Source organism: Nerophis ophidion, linkage group LG05 (genome assembly GCF_033978795.1).
Source record: "Nerophis ophidion isolate RoL-2023_Sa linkage group LG05, RoL_Noph_v1.0, whole genome shotgun sequence".
In the NCBI taxonomy this organism is placed as follows: domain Eukaryota; kingdom Metazoa; phylum Chordata; class Actinopteri; order Syngnathiformes; family Syngnathidae; genus Nerophis; species Nerophis ophidion.
In genome coordinates this window covers 5,100,127-5,126,287 of record NC_084615.1, presented here as the reverse complement: position 1 = coordinate 5,126,287, position 26,161 = coordinate 5,100,127, and the positions used below count along the sequence as shown (strand labels likewise).

Here is a 26,161-nt window from a genome sequence, read left to right as displayed (position 1 = left end):
ATCACATGCCCAACCAGTCTACATGTGCTTTGTGGACTTGGAGAAGGCATTCGACCGTGTTCCTCGGGAAGTCCTGTGGGGAGTGCTCAGAGAGTATGGGGTATCGGACTGTCTTATTGTGGCGGTCCACTCCCTGTATGATCAGTGTCAGAACTTGGTCCGCATTGCCGGCAGTAAGTCGGACACATTTCCAGTGAGGGTTGGAGTCCGCCAAGGCTGTCCTTTGTCACCCATTCTGTTCGTAATTTTTATGGACAGAATTTCTAGGCGCAGTCAAGGCATTGAGGGGTTCCGGTTTGGTGGCCGCGGGATTAGGTCTCTGCTTTTTGCAGATGATGTGGTCCTGATGGCGTCATCTGACCATGATCTTCAGCTCTCACTGGAGTGTGAAGCGACCGGAATGAGAATCAGCACCTCCAAGTCCGAGTCCATGGTTCTCGCCCGTAAAAGGGTGGAATGCCATCTCCGGGTTGGGGAGGAGACCCTGCCCCAAGTGGAGGAGTTCAAGTACCTAGGAGTCTTGTTCACGAGTGAGGGAAGAGTGGATCGTGAGATCGACAGGCGGATCGGTGCGGCGTCTTCAGTAATGCGGACGCTGTATCGATCCGTTGTGGTGAAGAAGGAGCTGAGCCGGTAGGCAAAGCTCTCAATTTACCGGTCGATCTACGTTCCCATCCTCACCTATGGTCATGAGCTTTGGGTCATGACCGAAAGGGCAAGATCACGGGTACAAGCGGCCCAAATGAGTTTGGGTCTCTCCCTTAGAGATAGGGTGAGAAGCTCTGCCATCCGGGAGGAACTCAAAGTAAAGCCGCTGCTCCTTCACATGGAGAGGAGCCAGATGAGGTGGTTCGGGCATCTGGTCAGGATGCCACCCGAACGCCTCTCTAGGGCAGGGGTGTCAAACTCAAATACAGAGTGGGCCAAAATTGAAAACTGAACAAAGCCGCGGGCCAAGGTTGAACAAATGAACCTTTTAATAGGGACCCAAACAAGTTTTGCATTGAATATTGAACAAGCAAGCCTTATATAACTTTATAGTGACATGCAAAATGGAGTTTCAAATAATAATAAGAATAAATAAAAAATATCAATGGCATATCAAATAAAATTTAAATAAAAATGTAATGCCTCTTTTCTATTTGCAGTCTTCTGAGGTAAATATCAAAATAAACCTTTTTTGAAAATAAAATAACAATAATGAATGAATCAAACATTCAAGCCTTGAAGTAGCAAGAGAAAGTGCATGAATAAAACGTTAATTATTGCTCAGTTTGCTACACTGATTTGCTTTAACACTGAATATAGAACAAGCAACGCTTATATAACTTAATGGTGCAAAATCAACTTTCACAAAAAAAAACATCAATGGTATATTAAATAAAATAAATAAATGAATGCCTCTTTTCTATTTGCAGCCTTCTGAGGTAAATATCAAAATTAACTTTTTCCACAGGCTAATACTTTTGAAAAGAAAATAATAAGGTAGGTGGGGTTGAGGTGGGGTCTAAGAGGTAGCGGGGAGTGTATAGTGTACCGTCTCGGAAGAGTTAGTGCTGCAGGGGGTTCTGAGTATTTGTTATGTTGTATTTATGTTGTGTTACGGTGCGGATGTTCTCCCGAAATGTGTTTGTCAATCTTGTTTTGGTGTGGTTTGACAGTGTGCCGCATATTGTTGTTTATACGGCCACCTTCAGTGTAACATGTATGGCTGTTGGCCAAGTATGCCTTGCATTCACTTGTGTGTGTGTGCAAAGCCGCATATATTATGTGACTGGGCCGGCACGTTGTCTGTGTGGAGGAAAAGCGGACATGGCGACATGTTGTAGAGGACGGTAATGGCAGTGCCTTGAAAGCATGCCCCCAATATTGGTGTCCGGGTGGAAATTGGGAGAATAGTTGCCCAGGGAGATTTTTGGGAGGGGCACAGAACTTCGGGAGTTTAGCGGGAAAATCAGGAGGGTTGGCAAGTATGAGTATTAACGGTGAATGTGGTGTTACAGTCGCAGCTCTAATGTTAATTTGATATTGCCTCAAAGGCCAAATTAAATTACACGGCGGGCCAGAGTTTGACACCCATGCTCTAGGGGAAGTTTAGGGCACGTCCAACCGGTAGGAGACCACGGGGAAGACCCAGGACACGTTGGGAAGACCTGGGAACGCCTCGGGATCCCCCGGGACGAGCTAGACGAAGTGGCTGGGGAGAGGGAAGTCTGGGTTTCCCTGCTTAGGCTGTTGCCCCCGCGACCCGACCTCGGCTAAGCGGAAGAAGATGGATGGATGGATGGATTCACAATGACCATTCTCATAGTTATAGTGTTTCGTGCATACCGTGACTGACGTGAGTATCATCATGCCATATGTGTACACACCATGTTGTATTTTATTTTCACAATAAACAGATAGAGAAACTGAAATGAATACATATCAGGTCACAGATAAGATGTGGATGTTTAATTGTAAGTATTTATTAACTTTACCAAATCTCCTTACTCAGTGACCATCTGCCCCTAACGTTGCCAACATATAAAGAAACCCACAGAACCTTTATGTTTCATAAATACTCGTAATCTACAGTGGATGCACTCAGACATTGTAAGGTGGTTCTGTGCACGTTTGTTCAACCTCTGACTTGTCCTTTTCCTTCCTGAACTTCCCAAAAGAGAAAGAAAAAACGCCATCAGTCAGCTCCCCTTCCTTAGAATCTGCGATCAGGCATTCCCAGTTGTAGTCCGTGGGGCTGCCGGGCAACATGTTGGGTGGAAAGGCGGTTGCAGTCCACGTTGCAGACAAGGCCTCGCCCTCAGGACAAGGTGGCAGGCCATAGCTCAGGTAGCTAGGGCTCGGACTGGCGGACGAGGGCAGAGTCCGCTGACTGCCGTTCAAACACCCCCCGGGGGTGTGGTCGTTGGAACCTTTGCGGGAATGTCCAGAGGATCTGAATGTGGAGGAACGGTAATTATACCCGGGGCGTTTACGCTGGTGACACTGACACCGCAGGATGCGGATGAAGGCGTGCTTAAACTCGCGGTTGTAGCAAGGGTAGATAATGGGATTGAGGCAGCTGTTGAAGTAGCCCAGCCAGAAGAAGACTTTGAAGAGGGTCTCAGGCGGCCGCAGGTTCACATTGAAAGAGCCTGAGAGGAGTATAAAATCAAAATAGAAACATTTAATACATACATTTATTATAGTGCTCAAACAGAAGTGAAATGGCAACATTGCCTCAAAGTTCAGTAGTCAACTAAGTGGAACATTCTGGGAGATTCTAAGATAAATCTGGATTCTTGCCTTGCCAAACAGACTGCTGGAGTTTTTTTGATTGATTGAAACTTTTATTAGTAGATTGGCCCTGCGATGAGGTGGCGACTTGTCCAGGGTGTACCCCGCCTTCCGCCCGATTGTAGCTGAGATAGGCGCCAGCGCCCCCCGCGACCCCGAACGGGAATAAGCGGCAGAAAATGGATGGATTAGTAGATTGCTCAGTACAGTAGATATTCCGTATAATAGACCAATAAATGATAACACCCGAATACGTTTTTTAACTTGTTTAGAGAGATTGTCATTACGTTATTTTTAGGGGTGGGCAAATTAATGCGTTAATCACGCGTTAACTCATCAATCTATTAACGCCGACAATTATTTTATCGCACATTTGCGTATGTGGCTTCACGGTGGCAGAGGGGTTAGTGCGTCTGCCTCACAATACGAAGTTCTTGCAGTCCTGGGTTCAAATCCAGGCTCGGGATCTTTCTGTGTGGAGTTTGCATGTTCTCTCCGTGAATGCGTGGGTTCCCTCCGGGTACTCCGGCTTCCGGGCGGTATAGCTCGGTGGGTAGAGCGGCCGTGCCAGCAACTTGAGGGTTGCAGGTTCGATTCCCGCTTCCGCCATCCTAGTCACTGCCGTTGTGTCCTTGGGCAAGACACTTTACCCACCTGCTCCCAGTGCCACCCACACTGCTTTAAATGTAACTTAGATATTGGGTTTCACTATGTAAAGCGCTTTGAGTCACTAGAGAAAAGCGCTATATAAATATAAAATTCAAATTCACTCCCACTTCCAAAGACATGCACCTGGGGATAGGTTGATTGGCAACACTAAAATTGGCCCTAGTGTGTGAATGTTGTCTGTCTATCTGTGTTGGCCCTGCGATGAGGTGGCGACTTGTCCAGGGTGTACCCGTAGCTGAGATAGGCGCCAGCGCCCCCCGCGACCCCAAAAGGCAATACGCGGTAGAAAATGGATGGATGGATGGATGGATTTGCGTATGTTGTTTACATGCTTTTATTTTGTTAACGCCTTTTCTTAACAAGATGGCATCGCCCGGCGTCGAGGGGCTCTTGGTAAAGATGGAACATTTGGCAAAAATAGCGGACAATTCTGCAAATTTCCTGGCTGGCTTACAGCGTGGTCACTCCGGGATCACTTACGACCGCCAGACAATTCTGGATGTGGATAGATCGGGCCGTTTTGGACTGAATGAGGCGTGCTTGCTAGAGCGGCTAGCTAGCATGGGAATACTTTGCCGGCTACATCCAGCGGCCTGTGAAGCAGCGGAGTATATGTGTTGTCTGTCTATTTATGAATAATGCAGACCAGGAGTGTTGGCTGAGTTCTTAACGTTTACTTTCAGAGCGTGCATATCACAACATACAAGATGCCGTCATGGCGACACAACCTATACCGGGCTACCGCGCATGCTCCTCACTCCTGTTGCATGCTGGGTAGGGTAGTTCTTTTATTCCCTGGCTCATAACATCACAATATAGTACCATGTATATGATGCCTTCAGTTTATCAAAGCACCAAGCAAACAATCGGAAAATTCCCATCATATCAATTCCTAGATATGGTCATAATTATTTTAAGTGCACTACGCAGAATAAACACAACATTATTAATATTGCTACTACGGATAATTTGATAAAAAATTCCCTAAAACAGCCCACTACCTATAATATAGGTTTTTTTAAACATAAGATCCCTGATAAAAAAAAAATGTTTCTGCTGTTACCTCAGAAATTGCCTGTTCAGATGTTATGATTGTGGCTCAGAGATTTGTATGTAGATTATATTTATTTTCCATAACAAACAGGATAACTTAAATACCCTGGCAGTGGTAGTAATAAGCTTAAATGTTTGTATTTACATTTTTGGAGTTGATTTTCATAAAATATGCTATTTAACTGCTACTGTTTAACAAGGACTGATTTAAATTGTGTTTGCACAACAAATGTTTTGGCGCTTTTGTTCATGTGGGAGAAAATATTCCAATAAAGGTGCACTACACACTAATTTTGAATTCATTATTGGGCTTTGTGTATACAATGCAGTTAATCGCGATTAATCGGAGAAATAGTGCGATTAACTTCGATTAAAATTTTTAATCGTTATATGATTTTGACCACTACAGCCATGTAAATAATTTTTTTATGGGTCTTTTAGGCCAACCACCACACAAAGTCTAATTTCTTGTCCTTCGTGTGCAGAATTGATTGATTGATTGATTGATACTTTTATTAGTAGATTGCACAGTACAGTACATATTCCGTACAATTGACCACTAAATGGTAACACCCCAATAAGTTTTTCAACTTGTTTAAGTCGGGGTCCACGTTAATCAATTCATGGTAGCCCGAAATGTGCTACATTAATTTAAATGTATCAAATTATTCAGTTAGGCCTAGATCAGTGGTCGGCGGCCCTATGATCACTCTGATGTGGCTCAGTTGCATAATTGCCGACCCCCCCCCCCCCCGATTATTCCGGAAGGTTTCCGGATTTTAGAGACTCTCCCAGATATCACTCGGGGTGAACATTCTCCGGTAATCACCCGGGCTAAAATATGGAGGGCGTGCCGTGTTGGGAATGCCTTTGATGTCCTCTAAAACATGTCACACCGTACTAGCCGTGTGCCGGCCAGTCACATGCAGTATGCAGCCTCTGTTAACACACAAAAGTGATTGCAAGGCATACTTGGTCAGCAGCAGTACAGGTTACACTGAGGATTGTGATATAAAGAACTTTAACATTCTTACTAATATGCGCCACACTGTGAACCCACACCAAACAAGAATGACAAACACATTTCGGGAGAACATCCGCACTGTGACACAACATAAACACAACAGAACAAATACCCAGAATCCCATGCATCCCCAACTTTTCTGGGCTACATTATACACCCCCGCTAGCACCAAACCCGCCCCCCCCCCCACAACCCCGCCCACCTCAACCGACGCACGGGGGGTTGTTTACGCAAATGGCAGAACAAAGGTTACTCAAATAGTGAAAGGTAAGTGTTTTTTTTTTTTTTTTTTAGTAACCAGCAAGCACAGTACAGTTAGTAGAACAACTTTATTTTTATTACTGTGTATTTGATAGGAAATTCAACTATTTCTTTTATCTATTAATATAAAATAATTTATATATAGCTAGAATGAACTGAAAGTCAAGTATTTCATTCATATATATATATTTATATATATATATGAAATATATATGAAATACTCAAGTCGGTGAATTATATGCCACCCCTCTTAACCACGCCCCCCGCCCTTACCACGCCTCCACACCCCCCCACCTATATTATTTTGAATGAGAATTCTGTCAAAATAAAATGTTTGTTATACAACACTAAGTTGTAATGTTAACATGATATTTTGTTATTATATTTGCCCATGTTGTGTGTCTCAGCCTGTAAACCCCATCCCGCCCACTAGAGGGCGACGTAAGTTCATTTACTGTATTGGAGATGGCAGAAAAGATTAAAGAAATACATATAAAGAGTTGTACTGGAGATTTACAAGTTCACTAAAGAGACTAAAACCGTGTCAACGTTTCATTCCAACAACTTTACACGGTATTTGTCCAATTTTGCACAAAAATGTGTTTAATAGTGACGTGCATCATCACAGCACAAGAAGCATAGAGTGTTCATTCATGCCAGATGGAGGGAGGAGATGCTACTTCATGAATATCTATCAGAAGTGAAGAATAGGACAGTATTGGTTTATATTGGACATTGGTAAGCGTGGCAATACTGAGCATCCCTAATATGTCATCATTTAATTACAGTGAGCTATGAATACTCCTTCCCTCATACAGACACATGAATCATTATATGTTGGACCAGTGAGGCCATAATTACAATCATTAATTTATTTGAAATGCTCTTGTAGATTCGTGTCTGTGAAACAACAGGATGATATTTATGGAAAATTGGGTTCAATGTCCCGGGTGACCCATGCTATGAGCCCCATTTCTCCCATCGGTTAGACGTTTAACGCGTTCATGAGAGTTTCCAACTCCCATAACACGTTCCCAAAAGTCCCGGAGCAAAACAATTTGTCAAGAATGAAATACGTCAAAGCACACATCTACTATATTTCTTCCATCCATCCAACATCTTCCGCTTATCCGAGGTCGGGTCGCGGGGGCAACAGCCTAAGCAGGGAAACCCAGTCTTCCCTCTCCCCAGCCACTTCGTCTAGCTCTTCCCGGGGGATCCCGAGGCGTTCCCAGGCCAGCCGGGAGACATAGTCTTCCCAACGTGTCCTGGGTCTTCCCCGTGGCCTCTTACCGGTTGGACGTGCCCTAAACACCTCCCTAGGGAGGCGTTCGGGTGGCATCCTGACCAGATGCCCGAACCACCTCATCTGGCTCCTCTCTATGTGAAGGAGCAGCGGCTTTACTTTGAGTTCCTCCCGGATGGCAGAGCTTCTCACCCTATCTCTAAGGGAGAGACCCAAACTCATTTCGGCCGCTTGTACCCGTGATCTTATCTTTTCGGTCATGACCCAAAGCTCATGACCATAGGTGAGGATGGGAACGTAGATCGACCGGTAAATTCAGAGCTTTGCCTTCCGGCTCAGCTCCTTCTTCACCACAACGGATCGGTACAACGTCCGTATTACTGAAGACGCCGCACCGATCCGCCTGTCGATCTCACGATCCACTCTTCCCTCACTCGTGAACAAGACTCCTAGGTACTTGAACTCCTCCACTTGGGGCAGGGTCCCCTCCCCAACCCGGAGATGGCATTCCACCCTTTTCCGGGCGAGAACCATGGACTCGGACTTGGAGGTGTTGATTCTCATTCCGGTCGCTTCACACTCGGCTGCGAACCGATTTCTTATTTTTCTTCAACAACAAGAAAAAAGACATTAATACTATGGAGCAGGGGTCACCAACGCGGTGCCCCCCAGGTCGCCCGTAAGGACCAGATGAGTCGCCCACTGGCCAGTTCTAAAAATAGCTCAAATAGCAGCACTTACCAGTGAGCTGCCTCTATTTTTTAAAATTGTATTTATTTATTTATTGGATGGTGAGATCGACAGGCGGATCGGTGCGGCGTCTTCAGTAATGCGGACGTTTTACCGATCCGTTGTGGTGAAGAAGGAGCTGAGCCGGAAGGAAAAGCTCTCAATTTACCGGTCGATCTACGTTCGCATCCTCACCTATGGTCATGAGCTTTGGGTCATGACCGAAAGGACAGGTCTCTCCCTTAGAGATAGGGTGAGAAGCTCTGTCATCCGGGAGGAACTCAAAGTAAAGATGAGGTGGTTCGGGCATCTGGTCAGGATGCCACCCGAACGCCTCCCTAGGGAGGTGTTTAGGGCACGTCCAACCGGTAGGAGGCCACGGGGAAGACCCAGGACACGTTGGGAAGACTATGTCTCCCGGCTGGCCTGGGAACGCCTCGGGATCCCCCGGGAAGAGCTAGACGAAGTGGCTGGGGAGAGGGAAGTCTGGGTTTCCCTGCTTAGGCTGCTGCCCCCGCGACCCGACCTCGGATAAGCGGAAGAAGATGGATGGATGGATTTATTTACTAGCAAGCTGGTCTCAATTTGCTCAACATTTTTAATTCTAAGAGAGACAAAACTCGAATAGAATTTGAAAATCCAAGAAAATATTTTAAAGACTTGGTCTTCACTTGTTTGAATAAATTCCCTTATTTTTTTTTACATTAATTCTTATAACTTTCAGAAAGACAATTTTAGAGAAAAAATACAACCTTAAAAATGATTTTAGGATTTTTAAACACATACCTTTTTATCTTTTAAATTCCTTCCTCTTCTTTCCTGACAATTTAAATCAATGTTCAAGTAATTATTATTTTTTAATTGTAATGAATAACAAATTGATTTTAACTTAATTCTTCATTTTAGCTCTGTTTTTTCGGCAAAGAAAATTTGTGAAATATTTCTTCAAACTTATTATGATTAAAATTCAAAAAAATATTCTGGCAAATGTAGAAAATCTATAGAATCAAGAAATTCAAAGTCTTTTGAATTTCTTTTAAAAATTTTGTTCTGGAAAATCTAGAAGAAATACTGATTTGTCTTTGTTAGGAATATAGCTTGGTCCAATTTGTTATATATTCTAACAAAGTGCAGATTGGATTTTAACCTATTTAAAACATGTCATCAAAATTCTAAAAATCAATCTTAATCAGGAAAAATGACTAATGATGTTCCATAAATTATTTTTTTAATTTTTTCAAAAAGATTCGAATTAGCTATTTTTTCTCCTCATTTTTTTCGGTTGAATATTGAATTTTAAAGAGTCGAAATTGAAGATAAACTATGTTTCAAAATTAAATTTTCATTTTTTTCGTGTTTTCTCCTCTTTTAAACCGTTCAATTAAGTGTTTTTTTCATCATTTATTCTCTACAAAAACCCTTCCGTAAAAGGAAAAAAAATGTACGACGGAATGACAGACAGAAATACCCATTTTTTTTATATATATAAACATTTATTTATTAAAGGTAAATTGAGCAAATTGGCTATTTATTTAAGTGTGTATCAAACTGGTAGCCCTTCGCATGAATCAGTACCCAAGAAGTAGCTCTTGCTTTCAAAAAGGTTGCTGACCCCTGCTATAAAGTCACTCATTTAAGTTCGTTTCACTTTCAGTCGCCGCTTTCTAAGCGAGGATTTCACAAGACATCCGTGACTGTTTGGGGTGTCTCACAGCTGCAGGCAGTGGAATAACATCCATCCCCACAAGACTGAGTTCTCTTTTGCCCAGCTAGACATGCGAGTTATAGACCTAAATATAGACTTATCTTTACTGTGCCTCTTGTCAAAAACAACTTATTAAGTCGATTTATTTTTTTGGTCTGGTGCATTAGTGATCAGGTTTTGCCACCGTCTTAGGCTGTAGGATGGTTTAATGCACACTTCTAATACAAACCCCAAAAGCAGTAAAGTTGGCACGTTGTGTAAATGGTAAATAAAAACAGAATACACTGATTTGCAAATCCTTTTCAACATATATTCAATTGAATAGACTGCAAAGACAAGATATTTCATGTTCGAACTGGTAAATTTTGTTAATTTTTTTTGCAAATGTTAGCTCATTTGGAATATGATGGCTGCAACAAGATTTAAAAACGTTGGCACAAGTGGCAAAAAAAACAGAGAAAGTTGAGGAATGCTCATCAAACACTGATTTGGAATATCCCACAGGTGGATGTATGTATGTATATATGTATATATGTATATTTATGTGTGTATATGTGTATGTATATATATATATTTATGTATACATGTATATATATTTATATATATATATATATATATATGTGTGTATATATGTATATTTATGTGTATATATATATATATTTATGTGTATATATGTATACATGTATGTATATATATGTATATATGTGTAAATATAAATGTATGTATATACACGTATAGATTTACACATATATACATATATATACACAGATATATATGTATATATATATGTATATATATGCACTTACACATATATACATATATACACATATATATACTAATAAATATATATATATACACATATATACATACATGTATATACATATATATAAAGATATATATACATAAATACATATATATATACATATATATAAATATACACATATATATATGTATATACATATATATACATATATATTACACAAATATACATATATAAACATATATATATATATATATACATACATACACATATATACATGTATAAAAATATATATTTATATATATACATATGTATAATATATATATATATATAATATACAAAATAGTATCAGTCTCACAGAGATTCCCCAGCCATTTTGAGAGATTATAAGCAAGCGTGAGTAGACTGAGGAACCACAGATCCCTTCCCCATCAACAACAATGCTAATCAAGCAGACTTTGTGAGACCCCAACAACGATTACTTTGGGGAAAATTATGATCCGGAACCTTCTATTTTTTTAGCCTGCCTATAGGGAGGGTGAGCGACAAGTTTTATAAGCCGTGTGCTAAACGGATCCGGCTTTAGTGAAACACTAAATATCATGGAGCAGACATACCGTTAAGTGCTAAACAGGAAATACAAACTATGGACATAAGAAAGCGATCACTTACTGTACAATGTCTGCTCTCACCGTGATGACCACTGGTAGGATGTTCATATCTTCTGGTTTATAGGAAGAATTAATCATAATCCACACAAAAGGTTAAAAGTAAAAGTTTGCGGCCTGCAGACGCCGTCTTCAGTTATCGTGTGTAAGCTGAATGTCACAGATGAGCAATTTATTGAATAATGGCTCAATCCTCCCTATTATCCAGATGAGAGCAATGATTTATAATCTTGATGAGCCAAGACAACATGCAGCAGCAGCAGCGGCTCACGATTCTGCAGCATACGCCAGTAATTGGCTCTCTGTTATCAATGCGCCGCTAAAAATAGTTTATTTGCGTTAGCGCTTATAATAACCAAGTCACTAATACTTGGTTGATATTCAGGTCAGGATATGCAATTGGAGAGTAGTTGGCGGGTTTTGGATGGTTATTTCCAGAGTTTTGTGAGCGGAATAGAGAACCCCCACTGACCTCCACTGTTAGCAAACTTTTAATTTATTTATTTACGACTTAAAATGCATAAAATAAACTGCTTATCTCTTTCTATTTTTGTGGTATTTCCGGTATGGTCGGAGTCGTGAAGCTGTGGAAATTGCCGAAGATATCCAGAGCTGAGTATTAAAAATGTCGGGAATTGTGGCATTTTGTAATGTTTCAATCAATCAATCAATCAATGTTTACTTATATAGCCCTAAATCACTAGTGTCTCAAAGGGCTGCACAAACCACTACGACATCCTCGGTAGGCCCACATAAGGGCAAGGAAAACTCACACGGCTGGGGACATCTCTGCGCTGCTGATCCGCCTCCGCTTGGGATGGTTTCCTGCTGGCTCCGCTGTGAACGGGACTCTCGCTGCTGAGTTGGACCCGCTTTGGACTGGACTCTCGCGACTGTGTTGGATCCATTGTGGATTGAACTTTCACAGTATCATGTTAGACCCGCTCGACATCCATTGCTTTTCCCTCCTCTCTAAGGTTCTCATAATCATTATTGTCACAGACGTCCCACTGGATCATTATTGTGTTTAGAGCAGCGGTGCCCAAAGGCACAAAGTGTCAGGACTTGGACTTTGGACTTGGATTGTGTTTTACCATGCAAGGAAAGTTGGCACGAGCGAGACGTGAATGCAAGTACATATTTATTTTTAAACACTATAACTAACATGGGCTTCACGGTGGAAGAGGGGTTAGTACGTCTGACTCACAATACGAAGGTCCTGCAGTCATGGGTTCAAATCCAGGCTCGGGATCTTTCTGTGTGGAGTTTGCATGTTCTCCCCGTGACTGCGTGGGTTCCCTCCGGGTACTCCGGCTTCCTCCCACCTCCAAAGACATGCACCTGGGGATAGGTTGATTGGCAACACTAAATGGTCCCTAGTGTGTGAATGTGAGTGTGAATGTTGTCTGTCTATCTGTGTTGGCCCTGCGATGAGGTGGCGACTTGTCCAGGGTGTACCCCGCCTTTCCGCCCGATTGTAGCTGAGATAGGCGCCAACGCCCCCCGCAATAAGCGGTAGAAAATGGATGGATGGACTATAACTAACAAAAGGCAAACAAAAGCTGCTGATCCGCTTGAGATGGTTTCCTGTGGACGGGACTCTCGCTGCTGTCTTGGATCCGCTTGAACTGAACTCTCGCGGCTGTGTTGGAGCCACTATGGATTGAACTTTCACAGTATCATGTTAGAACCCGCTCGACATCCATTGCTTTCGGTCCCCTAGAGGGGGGGGGGTTGCCCACATCTGAGGTCCTCTCCAAGGTTTCTCATAGTCAGCATTGTCACTGGTGTCCCACTGGATGTGAATTCTCCCTGCCCACTGGGGTGTGAGTTTTCCTTGCCCTTTTGTGGGTTCTTCCGAGGATGTTGTAGTCGTAATGATTTGTGCAGTCCTTTGAGACATTTGTGATTTGGGGCTATATAAATAAACATTGATTGATTGATTGAAAGGCGCGCACGGTGGCGGAGAACAAATTTGACTACTGAAAAACAAAAACTAGACATGACTATGGACAAAAGAACAAAATACACTAACTGTGGCATTAAACGAACCAAAAACTTACGTGGCACGGACAGATGATTATACAGCATGGCACGGCATGAAGGCAGTTGAGGTATAAAGTCGCCAGGCTGACTTCCTGGCAACTTCCGGTTTAAATAATAGACATGATAATAGCAAACAGGCGTGAGACATGAGGACAAGGTGAAAACTAATGAGTTGCTGTGGTAATACAACAAACAAGGAAGTGCAGGAACAGGATCTGATTGTCCAAAAAAATAAAACCAAACGTGACAAAAACAAAACATGATCCCATAGACATGATAAGAAGGGAAAATGTGCCAATGGGCCGTGGGCCAAACATAGGGATTGTAAGCATAGAGCAGCACTACACTGTAAGTCAGGAGCTTAACTTCATACTACTCTATAGAACAGACCTGGGCCAATTAAGCTTGTCAGTCTGGCCCACCGGACATTCCCATATATATATTTTTTTTAGATCTTTAAGATGGAAACTGTAGCTGCCGTTATGATGTGCAGTGATGTTTTCAAATGGCCGTAAGTCTTTAACTCTACAAAGTATTCCAATTTAGCATGATATACTAGTTACCATGGTAATATAATGAGTTACTATGGTATTTGTTAGAATAAATATATGTAAGTTACCACACAACTCTTATGCTTAAAGGCCGTTGCTATAGTTATTAACAATTGTGCTGAAGTTGTACTTTTCTATCTGTGCAAAGGGACAATTTGCAATCTTGGATTGCCAGTCGTCTCGTATCAGTGTTTGTGTCCAGAACATCGAGGACCGTGACGCAGACAAAGCAGAGCGTCAGCACATTTCCATTTCTGAATAATCATATATTGTGTCTAGCTGGGGCTGCTGAAATAATCCCCCTTCCTTCAGAAGCAGCCTCGGTGATGTAGGTTGGAACTGTATCCAAGTGTACAGCCCAATACATCTCTCCTTATTGAGCTAAATTGAACTCTGTCTCTGCATGATTCCTTGCTTCTTGTCTGTTTAATAGATGTCATCAGTGTTTGAACCTGACAGTAATATAATTAGTTCCTATGGTAATCTAAGTCACAACAGTTCAGACGAGGCAACAAGCAGTGTGGGTGGGGAGCGTTTCCACAGAGTGTCTCCAGGGGAGCCCTAAAATGCGGGTGTCAGGGACAGATGCGGAAGGAGATTTTTACAACAAAGTTTAAAAGCTTATCTAAAGCTTACCATCACGTCTCCATGTCATCTCTGCCAGTAGACTACAGACTGTGGTGAAGTAGGCTGGCTTCGTAAAGTAAAAACTAAGTACAAAACAGTCCTAGTTACCTGAGATACTAATAAGTATGTCATTATTTTGACTTAGTAAAAATTGACTTACTAAGACAACATAATGACAAAGTCAAATTAATGACTTACTGTAAATAAGCGTTTGCAATAAGCGTTTGAAAAAGAGAGTTAAAAGTGGGGCCACATGTTGACATATGCTCAACTCATGCTTAATTTGTTGATTTTTATTATGTCAATGTTATATTTTTATCAACGTCTGATAGCAGGGACCCTGCCATTCAAAACTACATTACTAATGATTAATGTAACTCTGGCTGAAAATATAGTACACTAGCAATAGGAGAGACTAATTCATCCCTGAACACCATGGAGTTCATGTAGGCTTTATGATGCACTTAGGTTATTATATCACCTATCAAACTCTTCATTTAACATCATGTCCTTTTTTGCTGCCCCCCCCCCCCCCACACACACACACCCCGCAAAATGAGCTAACATTACGCTAAAGGCTAATTGCCTTCACCTCAGGCCAGGACTGCGAGTGAGCTGAGCTGCAGTTTGAGTTTCTAGAACTTGTGTGATGACTGTATTATGCTGATAGTATATATTTGTACCATGAATTGATTAACGTGGACCCCGACTTAAATAAGTTGAAAAACGTATTCGAGTGTTACCATTTGGTGGTCAATTGTACGGAATTTGAACTGAACTGTGCAATCTACTAATAAAAGTTTCAATCAATCAATCAAGGTCAACGGGCTCATAGTGATGTTAGTAGTAGTTGACTGGGAAGTGTTTATTATCATTTGGGGAGAGTACGCAGCCTTATGCTCACCTACTAAACACCTATCGGCTCAACGCCGAAGCGCTGACTACATGCGCTCTGAATACGCACTGCTGATTGGTTGTTACCGCTATGGTTGTAACCAATCAGATGGTTGTATGGGTGGGACAATGCTGGGTGCTGTGTAGGAGACAGAGGCAGAAAGCAGAGCAGCTTGTTAAGACTTTATCTTAGGCGGCTACTTCATATGTTCGTGTGGAAAGTTGTTTGGTACTCTTCCTCCGCACCGAACCAAAACCCCCGTACCGAAACAGTTGTGTGACAAGTGTGACAATAGGTCTGATCTCATATAATCTTGAGCACGATGGACGTGTGACCATGAATTGATTAACGTGGACCCCGACTTAAACAAGTTGAAAAACGTATTGGGGTGTTACCATTTAGTGGTCAATTGTACGGAATATGTACTGTACTGTGCAATCTACTAATAAAAGTTTCTATCAATCAATCAATCAATAACACGTGTTGTTCGGATTTTTAGTGAGTACGTATGTCCCAGTGGTTCTGAAGAACAACTCCATATTCACATTTCAGCAGTCATGTTAAAGACTCTGTGTCTTTTCAAAGGACAATACTGTAGAAATTGAATTTACTTCAGTCATCAACACACTTACTGTAAAGCAGAACGGCTTTACAGTAAGTGTGTTGTCTGATGAACTCATGACTAGGGTTGTACGGTAGAGGTATAGTACCGCGATACTAATGAATCATATTTGGAACTATACCGCCTCTAAACAAAGTACCGCCCGTCGTGACATTGCTGGTTATACAAGCATAGGAGCATGTTCGGCAGTGCATAATCACAGAGTACTTACAAGCAGACACAGTGTGTAGACAGAAAAGGGAGAACGGAAGCATTTTGGCTTAAAAACTGACGATAAAGGTGAAGCTATAACACTAAAACGCCCTCAGGAAGAGATGCTTTAAGACATGGCTCGCTAGCTAGCGGCTAAAGTCCAGCTTCTAAATCACTCCATGGCGACAAATAAAGTGAGTTTCTTACAAGTATCATCCCTGCAGGACGAGGAATAGCTAAACATGCTTCACTACACACCGTAGCTCACCGGCGTCACAATGTAAACAAACGCCATTGGTGGATCTACACCTGACATCCACTGTAATGATACCAAGTACAGGAGCGTATCTAGTCGATACTACTATGATTACATCAATATTTCTTGGCATCACATCATTTTCTTCTGTTTAAATATTTTTCTAGTATGTTTATAATCTCTTGAATATGACCAATGTATGATACTGTAACTACTTGGTATCGGATTGATACCCAAATTTGTGGGATCATCCAAAACTAATGCAAAGTATCAAACAACAGAAGAATAAATTTGTATTCCATTTTAACAAGTGTAGATAGAACATGTTAAAAGAGGAAGTAAGCAGATATTAACAGTAAATGAACAAGTAGATTAACAATTGGACTAACGATACTGCTATTTGTCATATTGATACGCTGTCTCTGCTACACACGACCTGCTCAGTGGACTAGTGGTTCAAGTGTCCGCCCTGAGATCGGTAGGTTGTGAGTTCAAACCCCGGCCGAGTCATACCAAAGACTATAAAAATGGGACCCATTACCTCCCTGCTTGGCACTCAGCATCAAGGCTTGGAATTGGAGGTTTAATCACCAAAAATAATTCCCGGGCGTGGCCACTACTGCTGCTCACTGCTCCCCTCACCTCCCAGGTGGTGAACAAGGGGATGGGTCAGATGCAGAGGGCAAATTTCACTGCACCTCGTGTGTGTGATACAATCATTGCTACTTTATAGGGGTGTAACGGTACACAAAAATTTCGGTTTGGTACATACCTCGGTTTAGAGGTATTTATATACATTATATACATTTTTTTGGTATTTATTTACCAAATTTGTAAACAATGGCATAACATAAAGTCCATACTCTGGAATGCCCTCCTGGTAACAGTTTGAGATGCTACCTCAGTAGAAGCATTTAAGTCTCACCTTAAAACTCATCTGTATACTCTAGCCTTTAAATAGACCTCCTTTTTAGACCAGTTGATCTGCCGCTTCTTTTCTTTCTCCTATGTCCCCCTTCCCTTGTGGAGGGGGTCCGGTCCGATGACCATGGATGAAGTACTGGCTGTCCAGAGTCGAGACCCAGGATGGGCCGCTCGCCTGTGTATCGGTTGGGGACATCTCTACGCTGCTGATCCGCCTCCACTTGAGATGGTTTCCTGTGGACAGGACTCTCGCTGCTGTCTTGGATCCGCTTGAACTGAACTCTCGCGGCTGTGTTGGAGCCACTATGGATTGAACTTTCACAGTATCATGTTAGACCCGCTCGACATCCATTGCTTTCGGTCCCCTAGGGGGGGGGGTTGCCCACATCTGAGGTCCTCTCCAAGGTTTCTCATAGTCAGCATTGTCACTGGCGTCCCACTGGATGTGAATTCTCCCTGCCCACTGGGTGTGAGTTTTCCTTGCCCTTTTGTGGGTTCTTCCGAGGATGTTGTAGTCGTAATGATTTGTGCAGTCCTTTGAGACATTTGTGATTTGGGGCTATATAAATAAACATTGATTGATTGAAATTGCCACTGTTATTGAGTAAGATTTCAACTTTTATCATAAATTGCACCAATGTTCCGTTTTTCTTGTAAAATTTTGACATGCGTTGAGTAAAATTAAGAGTTTTGGACTGGTAGAAAATGGATGGATGGCTGGATTATACTACTGCCAACATTCTAAGTTTTTCTTGTAAAAGTGTGACCTTTTTCTTGTGAAATTCCAACTCATTTTTCACAACAAGTTTTTTTTGAGTCGGGATTTTTTGTTGTTGTAGTGGTTCGTGTTGTGGTTTGTGCAGCCCTTTGAGACACTAGTGATTTAGGGCTATATAAGTAAACATTGATTGATACACACACAGGGTCCATTGCCAGGGTTGATGTGGTCAACATATATAAAATAAAAACTAAATAAGATAAGGCTCAGAATGGTTTCTTAACAAAACCTTTTGATATATAAGGTGTTTTTTTGATTGATTGATTGATTGATTGATTGATTGATTGATTGATTGATACTTTTATTAGTAGATTGCACAGTACAGTACATATTCCGTACAATTGACCACTAAATGGTAACGCCCCAATTTCACGACTTGGACTATGGGATATTTTGTTTTTCCAACGCAAAGGATGATTTGCACGAGCCAGGCGTGAATGTAAGTACATGTTGATTTATTACTAAACAAACAGACTACAACAAAAGGCAAACAAAGGGCGCGCACGAGGGCGGAAAACAAACTTGGCTAATGAAAAAACAAAAGACTATCATAAATGCTACAAACTACAAACACGTAACAAAAACACTTGCACTGTGGCATGAAAAAACAAAATTTTTGAATTTTGATGACATGTTTTAAATAGGTTAAAATCCAATCTACACTTTTTTTTTTAGAATATATAACAAATTGGACCAAGCTAAATTTTAAAAGAAATTCAAAAGACTTTGAAATAAGATTTAAATTTGATTCTACAGAATTTCTAGATTTGCCAGAATATTTTTGGGGAATTTTAATCATAATAAGTTTGAAGAAATATTTCACAAATATTCTTTGTCGAAAAAACAGAAGCTAAAATGAAAAATTAAATTAAAATGTATTTATTTAACAATAATTTAAAAAAAAATACTTGAACATTGATTTAAATTGTCAGGAAAGAAGAGGAAGGAATTTAAAAGGTAAAAAGGTATATGTGTTTAAAAATCCTATAAACATTTTTAAGGTTGTATTTTTTCTCTAAAATTATCATTCTGAAAGTTACAAGACGCAAAGTAAAAAAAAAAAAGAATTTATTTAAACATGTGAAGACCAAGTCTTTAAAATATTTTCTTGGATTTTCAAATTGTATTTGAGTTTTTTCTCTCTTAGAATCAAAAATGTCGAGCAAAGCGAGACCAGCTTGCTAGTAAACAAATCAACTTTGAAAAATAGAGGCGGCTCACTGGTAAGTGCTGCTATTTGAGCTATTTTTAGAACAGGCCAGGCGCCGCGTTGATGACCCCCGCTTTAATGTATCCTCCATCCATCCATCCATTTCCTACCGCTTATTCCCTTTCGGGGTCGCGGCGCCTATCTCAGCTACAATCGGGCGGAAGGCGGGGTACACCCTGGACAAGTCGCCACCTCATCACAGGGCCAACACAGATAGACAGACAACATTCACACTCACATTCACACACTAGGGACCATTTAGTGTTGCCAATCAACCTTAATGTATCCTAAGATTTTTTTTTTTTAAATAATGACATTTTTTTTATGGTTCCCCATATTTAGGAAAGTACCGAAATATGTTTGGTACCGGTACCAAATATTGGTATATCGGGACAACACCAACACACACACACCGGTTGTGGGGCGGTTTAGCTCGGTTGGTAGAGCGGCCGTGTCAGCAACTTGAGGGTTGCAGGTTCGATTCCCGCTTCTGCCAACCTAGTCACTGCCATTGTGTCCTTGGGCAAGACACTTTACTCACCTGCTCCCAGTGCCACCCACACTGGTTTAAATGTAACTTAGATATTGGGTTTCACTATGTAAAGCGCTTTGAGTCATGAATATAATTCACTTCACTTCACAAAGAGGAAAAACTAAAACACAAACAAACTGTCAGTAGCAAGCCGGACATAAACAACTTTAACTCTGTTACAAATATGCGCCACACTGTGAACCCACACCAAACAAGAATGACAAACACATGTTGGGAGAACATCCGCACCGTAACATAACATAAACACAACAGAACAAAAACGCAGAACCCCTTGCAGCTCTAACTCAACACGGACACAGGGCGAACATTAAAACATCGATTAATCAAAATTAACAAACTCATGTGTCAAACTCATTTTAGCTCAGGGGCCAAATGGAGAAAAATCTGTGCACACGAGGGCCAAACAATTAAAATCACGGCATTAAAACTAGAAAAAAAATACAGACAACTTCAGATTGTTTTCTTTCTCTTAATTTGGCCAAAAATAGAACAAATAAAAGGGACAAGCAGTAGAAAAAGGATGGATGAGCGTTCTGAAAATATCTCAATAAAAATATAGAATTTTTTTTTGGTAAAGTTTAAATCCATGAAGGAAAGAAAAAAGTGAATGAATGTTTCTAACTGAATAAATGTACATGTGTTGTTGTTTTTTTTTTTTTTTTTTTAATGAATTAAGTAAAGTTTATTATTACTCAGATTTTTTTTTTCAACAAATGTTATCTTAAGGACTTTAACAATTGTTATTATATTTTTTATTCTTAGGTTTTTTTTCCCCATTTTGGAATATATTTTTGAGGTAACACACACACGCACACACACACACACACGCACGCACACACACACACACACACACACACACACACACACACACACACACACACACACACGCACGCACGCACACACACACACACACACACACACACACACACGCACACACACACGCACGCACGCACGCACGCACGCACACGCACGCACGCACGCACGCACGCACACACACACACACACACACACCGCTTGTGGAACGGTTTAGCTCGGTTGGTAGAGTGTGTGCCAGCAACTTGAGGGTTGCAGGTTCCATTCCCGCTTCTGCCAACCTAGTCACTGCCGTTGTGTCCTTGGGCAAGACACCTGCTCCCAGTGCCACCCACACTGGTTTAAAAAAAAATGTAACTTAGATATTGGGTTCCACTATGTAAAGCGCTTTGAGTCACTAGAGAAAAAGCGCTATATAAATATAATTCACTTCACTTCACACCGGCAGAAATGTAGAAAAAGACCGGGGTGAGGAACCTACCTATGGGCAGGACGAGGAAGAAGGGCAGCCAACAAAGTGTAAACATGCCCACCACAACTCCCAAAGTTTTGGCCGCCTTCTTTTCCCGGGAGAACTTGAGCAGTTTGACGGTGAGCGAGCTCCTGGCTTGGTGCCCGCGGCCCTTGCCTCGAGCGCCCGCGGCGGGCTCGTCGTGCACCTGGGAGCCCTTGTGGATCCTCAGGGTCAGCTCGCCCGAGTCCATCCTCTCACGCATCACCCCGGCCTCCAGGTTCTTGGTGGTCCGCTTGGCCACCACGTAGACCCGGCAGTACATGGCCAGGATGACGACCAGGGGGATGTAGAAGGAGCCCAGCGAGGAGAAAAGCGCGTAAAAGGGCTCCTCGGTGATGAAGCACACCGTGTCGTCCGGCGACGGCGGCTGCTTCCAGCCCAGCAGCGGCCCGATGGAGATGACCAGGGACAGCAGCCACACGCCCAGCATGGCCAGCAGAGCCCGCTTCTCCGTCACCATGCCCGGGTACTGCAGCGGGTGACTCACGCCGATGTAGCGGTCGATGGAGATGACGCACAGGCTCATGATGGACGCCGTGCAGCACAGCACGTCCAGCGCCGCCCAGATGTCGCAGAAGATCCGCCCGAACACCCAGCGGTCCAGGACCTCCAGGGTGGCCGACACCGGCAGCACCGTGGTGCCCAGCAGCAGGTCGGCGATGGCCAGGTTGATGATGAAGTAGTTGGTGGGCGTGCGCAGGTGGCGGTTGCACACCACCGAGAGGATGACCAGGATGTTGCCGGCGATGGCGAACGCGATGAACGCCGCCAGCACCAAGCCCAGCGGGACGGCCCGGCCCGGGGCGACCCCGCCGGGCGCGCTGCGGTTCCCCTCCGAGCCGTCGCTGAAGTTGATCCGCGGAGTCCCGGACTCGTTTTTCCACAAGATGGTGACATCGTCGGTGCTCGCAGTCATGTTGGCCGCACGGGTGCCTCCATAGCAGGGTTCACATGTCCGGCGTGGATCACGGAGACTCTCCCCGAGAGTTCATCCGCGCGGCCGCTCGCGTGTGTGCGCGCTGGGGACGGGGGTCTGTGGTGCAGTCCTGGGCGTGTGAGGGGAGGGCAAGCCGGGACTTTGCATCTTGGGGAGTCTCTTCGTCGTGGGAGGATGCTTCTTTACAATGAGAGCAGAGGAGGGACATGTTGGCGCGTAATTCTTCAATGCATTTCAGTCTTTTTTTCATGTTTTTTTTTCTTTGTTTTATGCCTTTTTTATTCAACAAACACACAAAATGTGCAATATTTTCCTTAAAAAAATCCCGTATTTCCTTGAATTAATTTAAAACTCCTGCGCGTACCAAAGGCATGCGGTAAAAGTAAGCATGCACTAATTATTTTAAAACCTCTAGGGACGGCGTGGCGCAGTGGGATAGTGGCCGTGCGCAACCCGAGGGTACTTGGTTCAAATCCCACCTAGTACCAACCTCGTCACGTCCGTTGTGTCCTGAGCAAGACACTTCACCCTTGCTCCTGATGGATGCTTGTTGGCGCCTTGCATGGCAGCTCCCTCCATCAGTGTGTGAATGTGTGTGTGAATGGGTAAAATGTGGAAGTAGTGTCAAAGCGCTTTGAGTACCTTGAAGGTAGAAAAGCGCTATACAAGTACAACCCATTTATCATTTATCATTCTCACTCTGGCACTTACCAAAGGGTTGCAGTAAAAATTATAGTGTGATATGGGGGGGGGGGGGTCCTTTTTTTTTCTTCTTCTTTGTCATAAAAAAGGGAGTTTTTTGTGGTTGGTGAACTAATTGTAAGTGAATATAGTTTTTTTTTATGTTGATTTAATAAAAAAAAAAAAAAAAAAAAATTTTAGTTTTATTTTTTTTTATAAAAAATTATTCTGCGGCCCTGTGGTTGGGGACCACTGCCCTAAAGGGAATAAGCGGTAGAAAAATTGATGGATGGGTTTGAAAAAAAATAAAAAAATCCCGCTAAATTGATTGGGGATCCATTTTTGTGTGTTTTTCAAAAAATATTTTTTTACTTTTGACACTTGAGCTCAATTTAAGATCTGTTGCTAAGTTTTAATTATTTTATTCTTGTATTTTTTCTTAGTTTTTTTTTTTATTTATTTTTTTTTTTTTTACAGCAAACAGACAAAATGTGCAAAATTTTCTTCCAAAATATATTTCAAAATGGGGGGGGGGGGGAATAGATAAATTAAATAAAAATAATTATTAAGATTAAGACTTTGTCAATAATTAAATACTTGTTGAAAACAAATCATATTAATCACAGTAAATTGCTTGTAAATTGTTCCATTATTTTTTTTAACAATGATGGTATGAAAAAAAAAAACAACAACAAAAAACACTTAAATGATTGGGGATCCATTTTTTGAAACTTTTGACGCTTGAGCTCAATTTGAGATCTGTTGTTTCTAAGTTTTTTTTTTGTGCATGTATTCTATCTTTGTTTTATGCCTTTTTTATACAGAAAACACACAAAATGTGCAATATTTTCCTTAAAAAATACCGGATTTCCTTGAATTGCCGCAGGCAATTAATTTAAAACTCCTGCGCTTACCAAAGGCATGCGGTAAAAGTAAGCATGCGCTACTTATTTTAAAACCTCTTCTCACTCTGGCACTTACCAATGGGTTGCAGTAAAAATTATAGTGTGATATGGGGGGGGGGGGGTCCTTTTTTTTTCTTCATCTTTGTCATGAAAAAGGGAGGTTTTTGTGGTTGGTGACCTAATTGTAAGTGAATATAGTTTTTTTATGTTGATTTAATAAAAAAAAAAAAAAAAAAAAAAAAAATTTGTTTTATTTTTTTTTATAAAAAATTATTCTGCGGCCCGGTGGTTGGGGACCACTGCCCTAAAGGGAATAAGCGGTAGAAAAATTGATGGATGGGTTTGAAAAAAAAAAAAAATCCCGCTAAATTGATTGGGGATCCATTTTTGTGTTTTTCAAAAACATTTTTTTACTTTTGACACTTGAGCTCAATTTAAGATATGTTGCTAAGTTTTAATTATTTTATTCTTGTATTTTTTCGTAGTTTTTTTGCTTTTTTTTTTTTTACAGCAAACACACAAAATGTGCAAAATTTTCTTCCAAAATATATTTCAAAATGGGGGGAAAAATAAATAAATAAATAGATGAATTAAATTAAAAATAATTATTAAGATCTAGACGTTGTCAATAATTAAATACTTGTTGAAAACACATCAGATTAATCACAGTAAATTGCTTGTAAATTGTTCCATTAATTTTTTTAACAATGATGGTATGAAAAAAAAACAACAACAAAAAACACTAAAATGATTGGGGATCCATTTTTTGAAACTTTTGACGCTTGAGCTCAATTTGAGATCTGTTGATTAGAAGTTTTTTTTTCGTGCATGTATTTTATCTTTGTTTTATGCTTTTTTTATACAGAAAACACACAAAATGTGCAATATTTTCCTTAAAAAAAATACCGTATTTCCTTCAATTGCCGCCGGCAATTAATTTAAAACTCCTGCGCTTACCAAAGGCATGCGGTAAAAGTAAGCATGCGCTAATTATTTTAAAACCTCTTCTCACTCTGGCACTTACCAAAGGGTTGCAGTAAAAAACTATAGTGTGATATAGGGGGGGGGGGGGGTCGTCATTTTTTTTCTTTTCTTCTTTGTCATGAAAAAGTGAGTTTTTTGTGGTTGGTGCACTAATTGTAAGTGAATATAGTTTTTTTTAATGTTGATTTAATAATTTTTTTTAAAAAATATTATTTTTTTTTTACAAAAAATTATTCTGCGGCCCGGTACCAATCGGGCCACGGCCCGGTGGTTGGGGACCACTGCCCTAAAGGGAATAAGCGGTAGAAAAATTGATGGATGGGTTTGAAAAAAAAAAAAAAATCCCGCTAAATTGATTGGGGATCCATTTTTGTGTTTTTTTTTAGTTTTATTTTTTAAACTTTTGACGCTTGAGCTCAATTTGAGATCTGTTGCTAAGTTTTAATTATTTTATTCTTGTATTTTTTCTTAGCTTTTTTGCTTCTTTTTTTTTTTTTTTACAGCAAACACACAAAATGTGCAAAACTTTCTTCCAAAATATATTTCAAAATGGGGGAAAAAAAGATAAATAAATAGATAAATTAAATAAAAATAAATATTAAGATGTAGACTTTGTCAATAATAAAAAAATTTTTTCTTCTTCTTTGTCATGAAAAAGGGAGTTTTTTGTGGTTGGTGCACTAATTGTAAGTGTATATTGTGTTTTTTATGTTGATTTAATAAAAAAAAAAAAAAAATATTATTATTATTTTTTTTTTTTTTTACAAAAAATTATTCTGCGGCCCGGTACCAATCGGGCCACCGCCCGGTGGTTGGGGACCACTGCCCTAAAGGGAATAAGCGGTAGGCAAATTGATGGATGGGTTTGAAAAAAAAAGAAGAAAAATCCCGCTAAATTGATTGGGGATCCATTTTTGTGTTTTTTTTTTAGTTTTATTTTTTCAACTTTTGACGCTTGAGCTCATTTTGAGATCTGTTGCTAAGTTTTTATTATTTTATTCTTGTATTTTTTTCTTAGTTTTTTTGCTTTTTTTTTTTTTTTGCAGCAAACACAAAATGTGCAAAATTTTCTTCCAAATTATATTTCAAAATGGGGGGTGGGGGGTTAATAAATAAATAGATAGATTAAATAAAAATAATTATTAAGACGTAGACATTGTCAAGAATTAAAGACTTGTTTTAAAAAAAAAAAAAAAAATCAGATTAATCACAGCAAATTGCTTGTAAATTTCTATATTTAAGTCTTTTTTTAACAATTATGGTTTGAAAAAAAAAATCC

At 40.9% G+C, this 26,161-nt stretch overlaps 1 protein-coding gene across 2 annotated transcripts; it reads right to left on the bottom strand.

The window, feature by feature from the left end:
- Positions 1 to 975: 975 nt before the first annotated feature.
- On the bottom strand, positions 976 to 22,480 carry LOC133552532 (alpha-1A adrenergic receptor-like). 2 transcript variants are annotated; one of them, XM_061899761.1, is made up of 3 exons: positions 21,343 to 22,480; positions 21,060 to 21,197; positions 976 to 3,137 (listed from the first exon to the last, which is right to left on the bottom strand). In XM_061899761.1, the coding sequence occupies exons 1-3, from the start codon at positions 22,289 to 22,291 to the stop codon at positions 2,587 to 2,589; spliced, it is 1,638 nt and encodes a 545-aa protein (XP_061755745.1). In that variant the 5' UTR covers positions 22,292 to 22,480; the 3' UTR covers positions 976 to 2,586. The 2 variants fall into 2 exon arrangements, with proteins under 2 accessions (XP_061755745.1, XP_061755746.1); XM_061899762.1 differs by lacking the exon at positions 21,060 to 21,197 and having other exon boundaries at positions 1,073 to 3,137.
- Between the last annotated feature and the right edge of the window lie 3,681 nt (positions 22,481 to 26,161).

What these genes read in the sequence shown, in the direction of transcription:
- LOC133552532 (XM_061899761.1), bottom strand. Translation starts at nt 22,291, where the DNA reads ATGACTGCGAGCACCGACGATGTCACCATCTTGTGGAAAAACGAGTCC. An exon ending in CTTCCTCGTCCTGCCCATAG is followed by an intron (nt 21,198 to 21,342) that starts GTAGGTTCCTCA and finishes TTTTTAAACCAG; the next exon opens with TGTGGGTGGCACTGGGAGCA. An exon ending in GCTAAACCGTTCCACAAGCG is followed by an intron (nt 3,138 to 21,059) that starts GTGTGTGTGTGT and finishes TACTCCTCTCAG; the next exon opens with GCTCTTTCAATGTGAACCTG.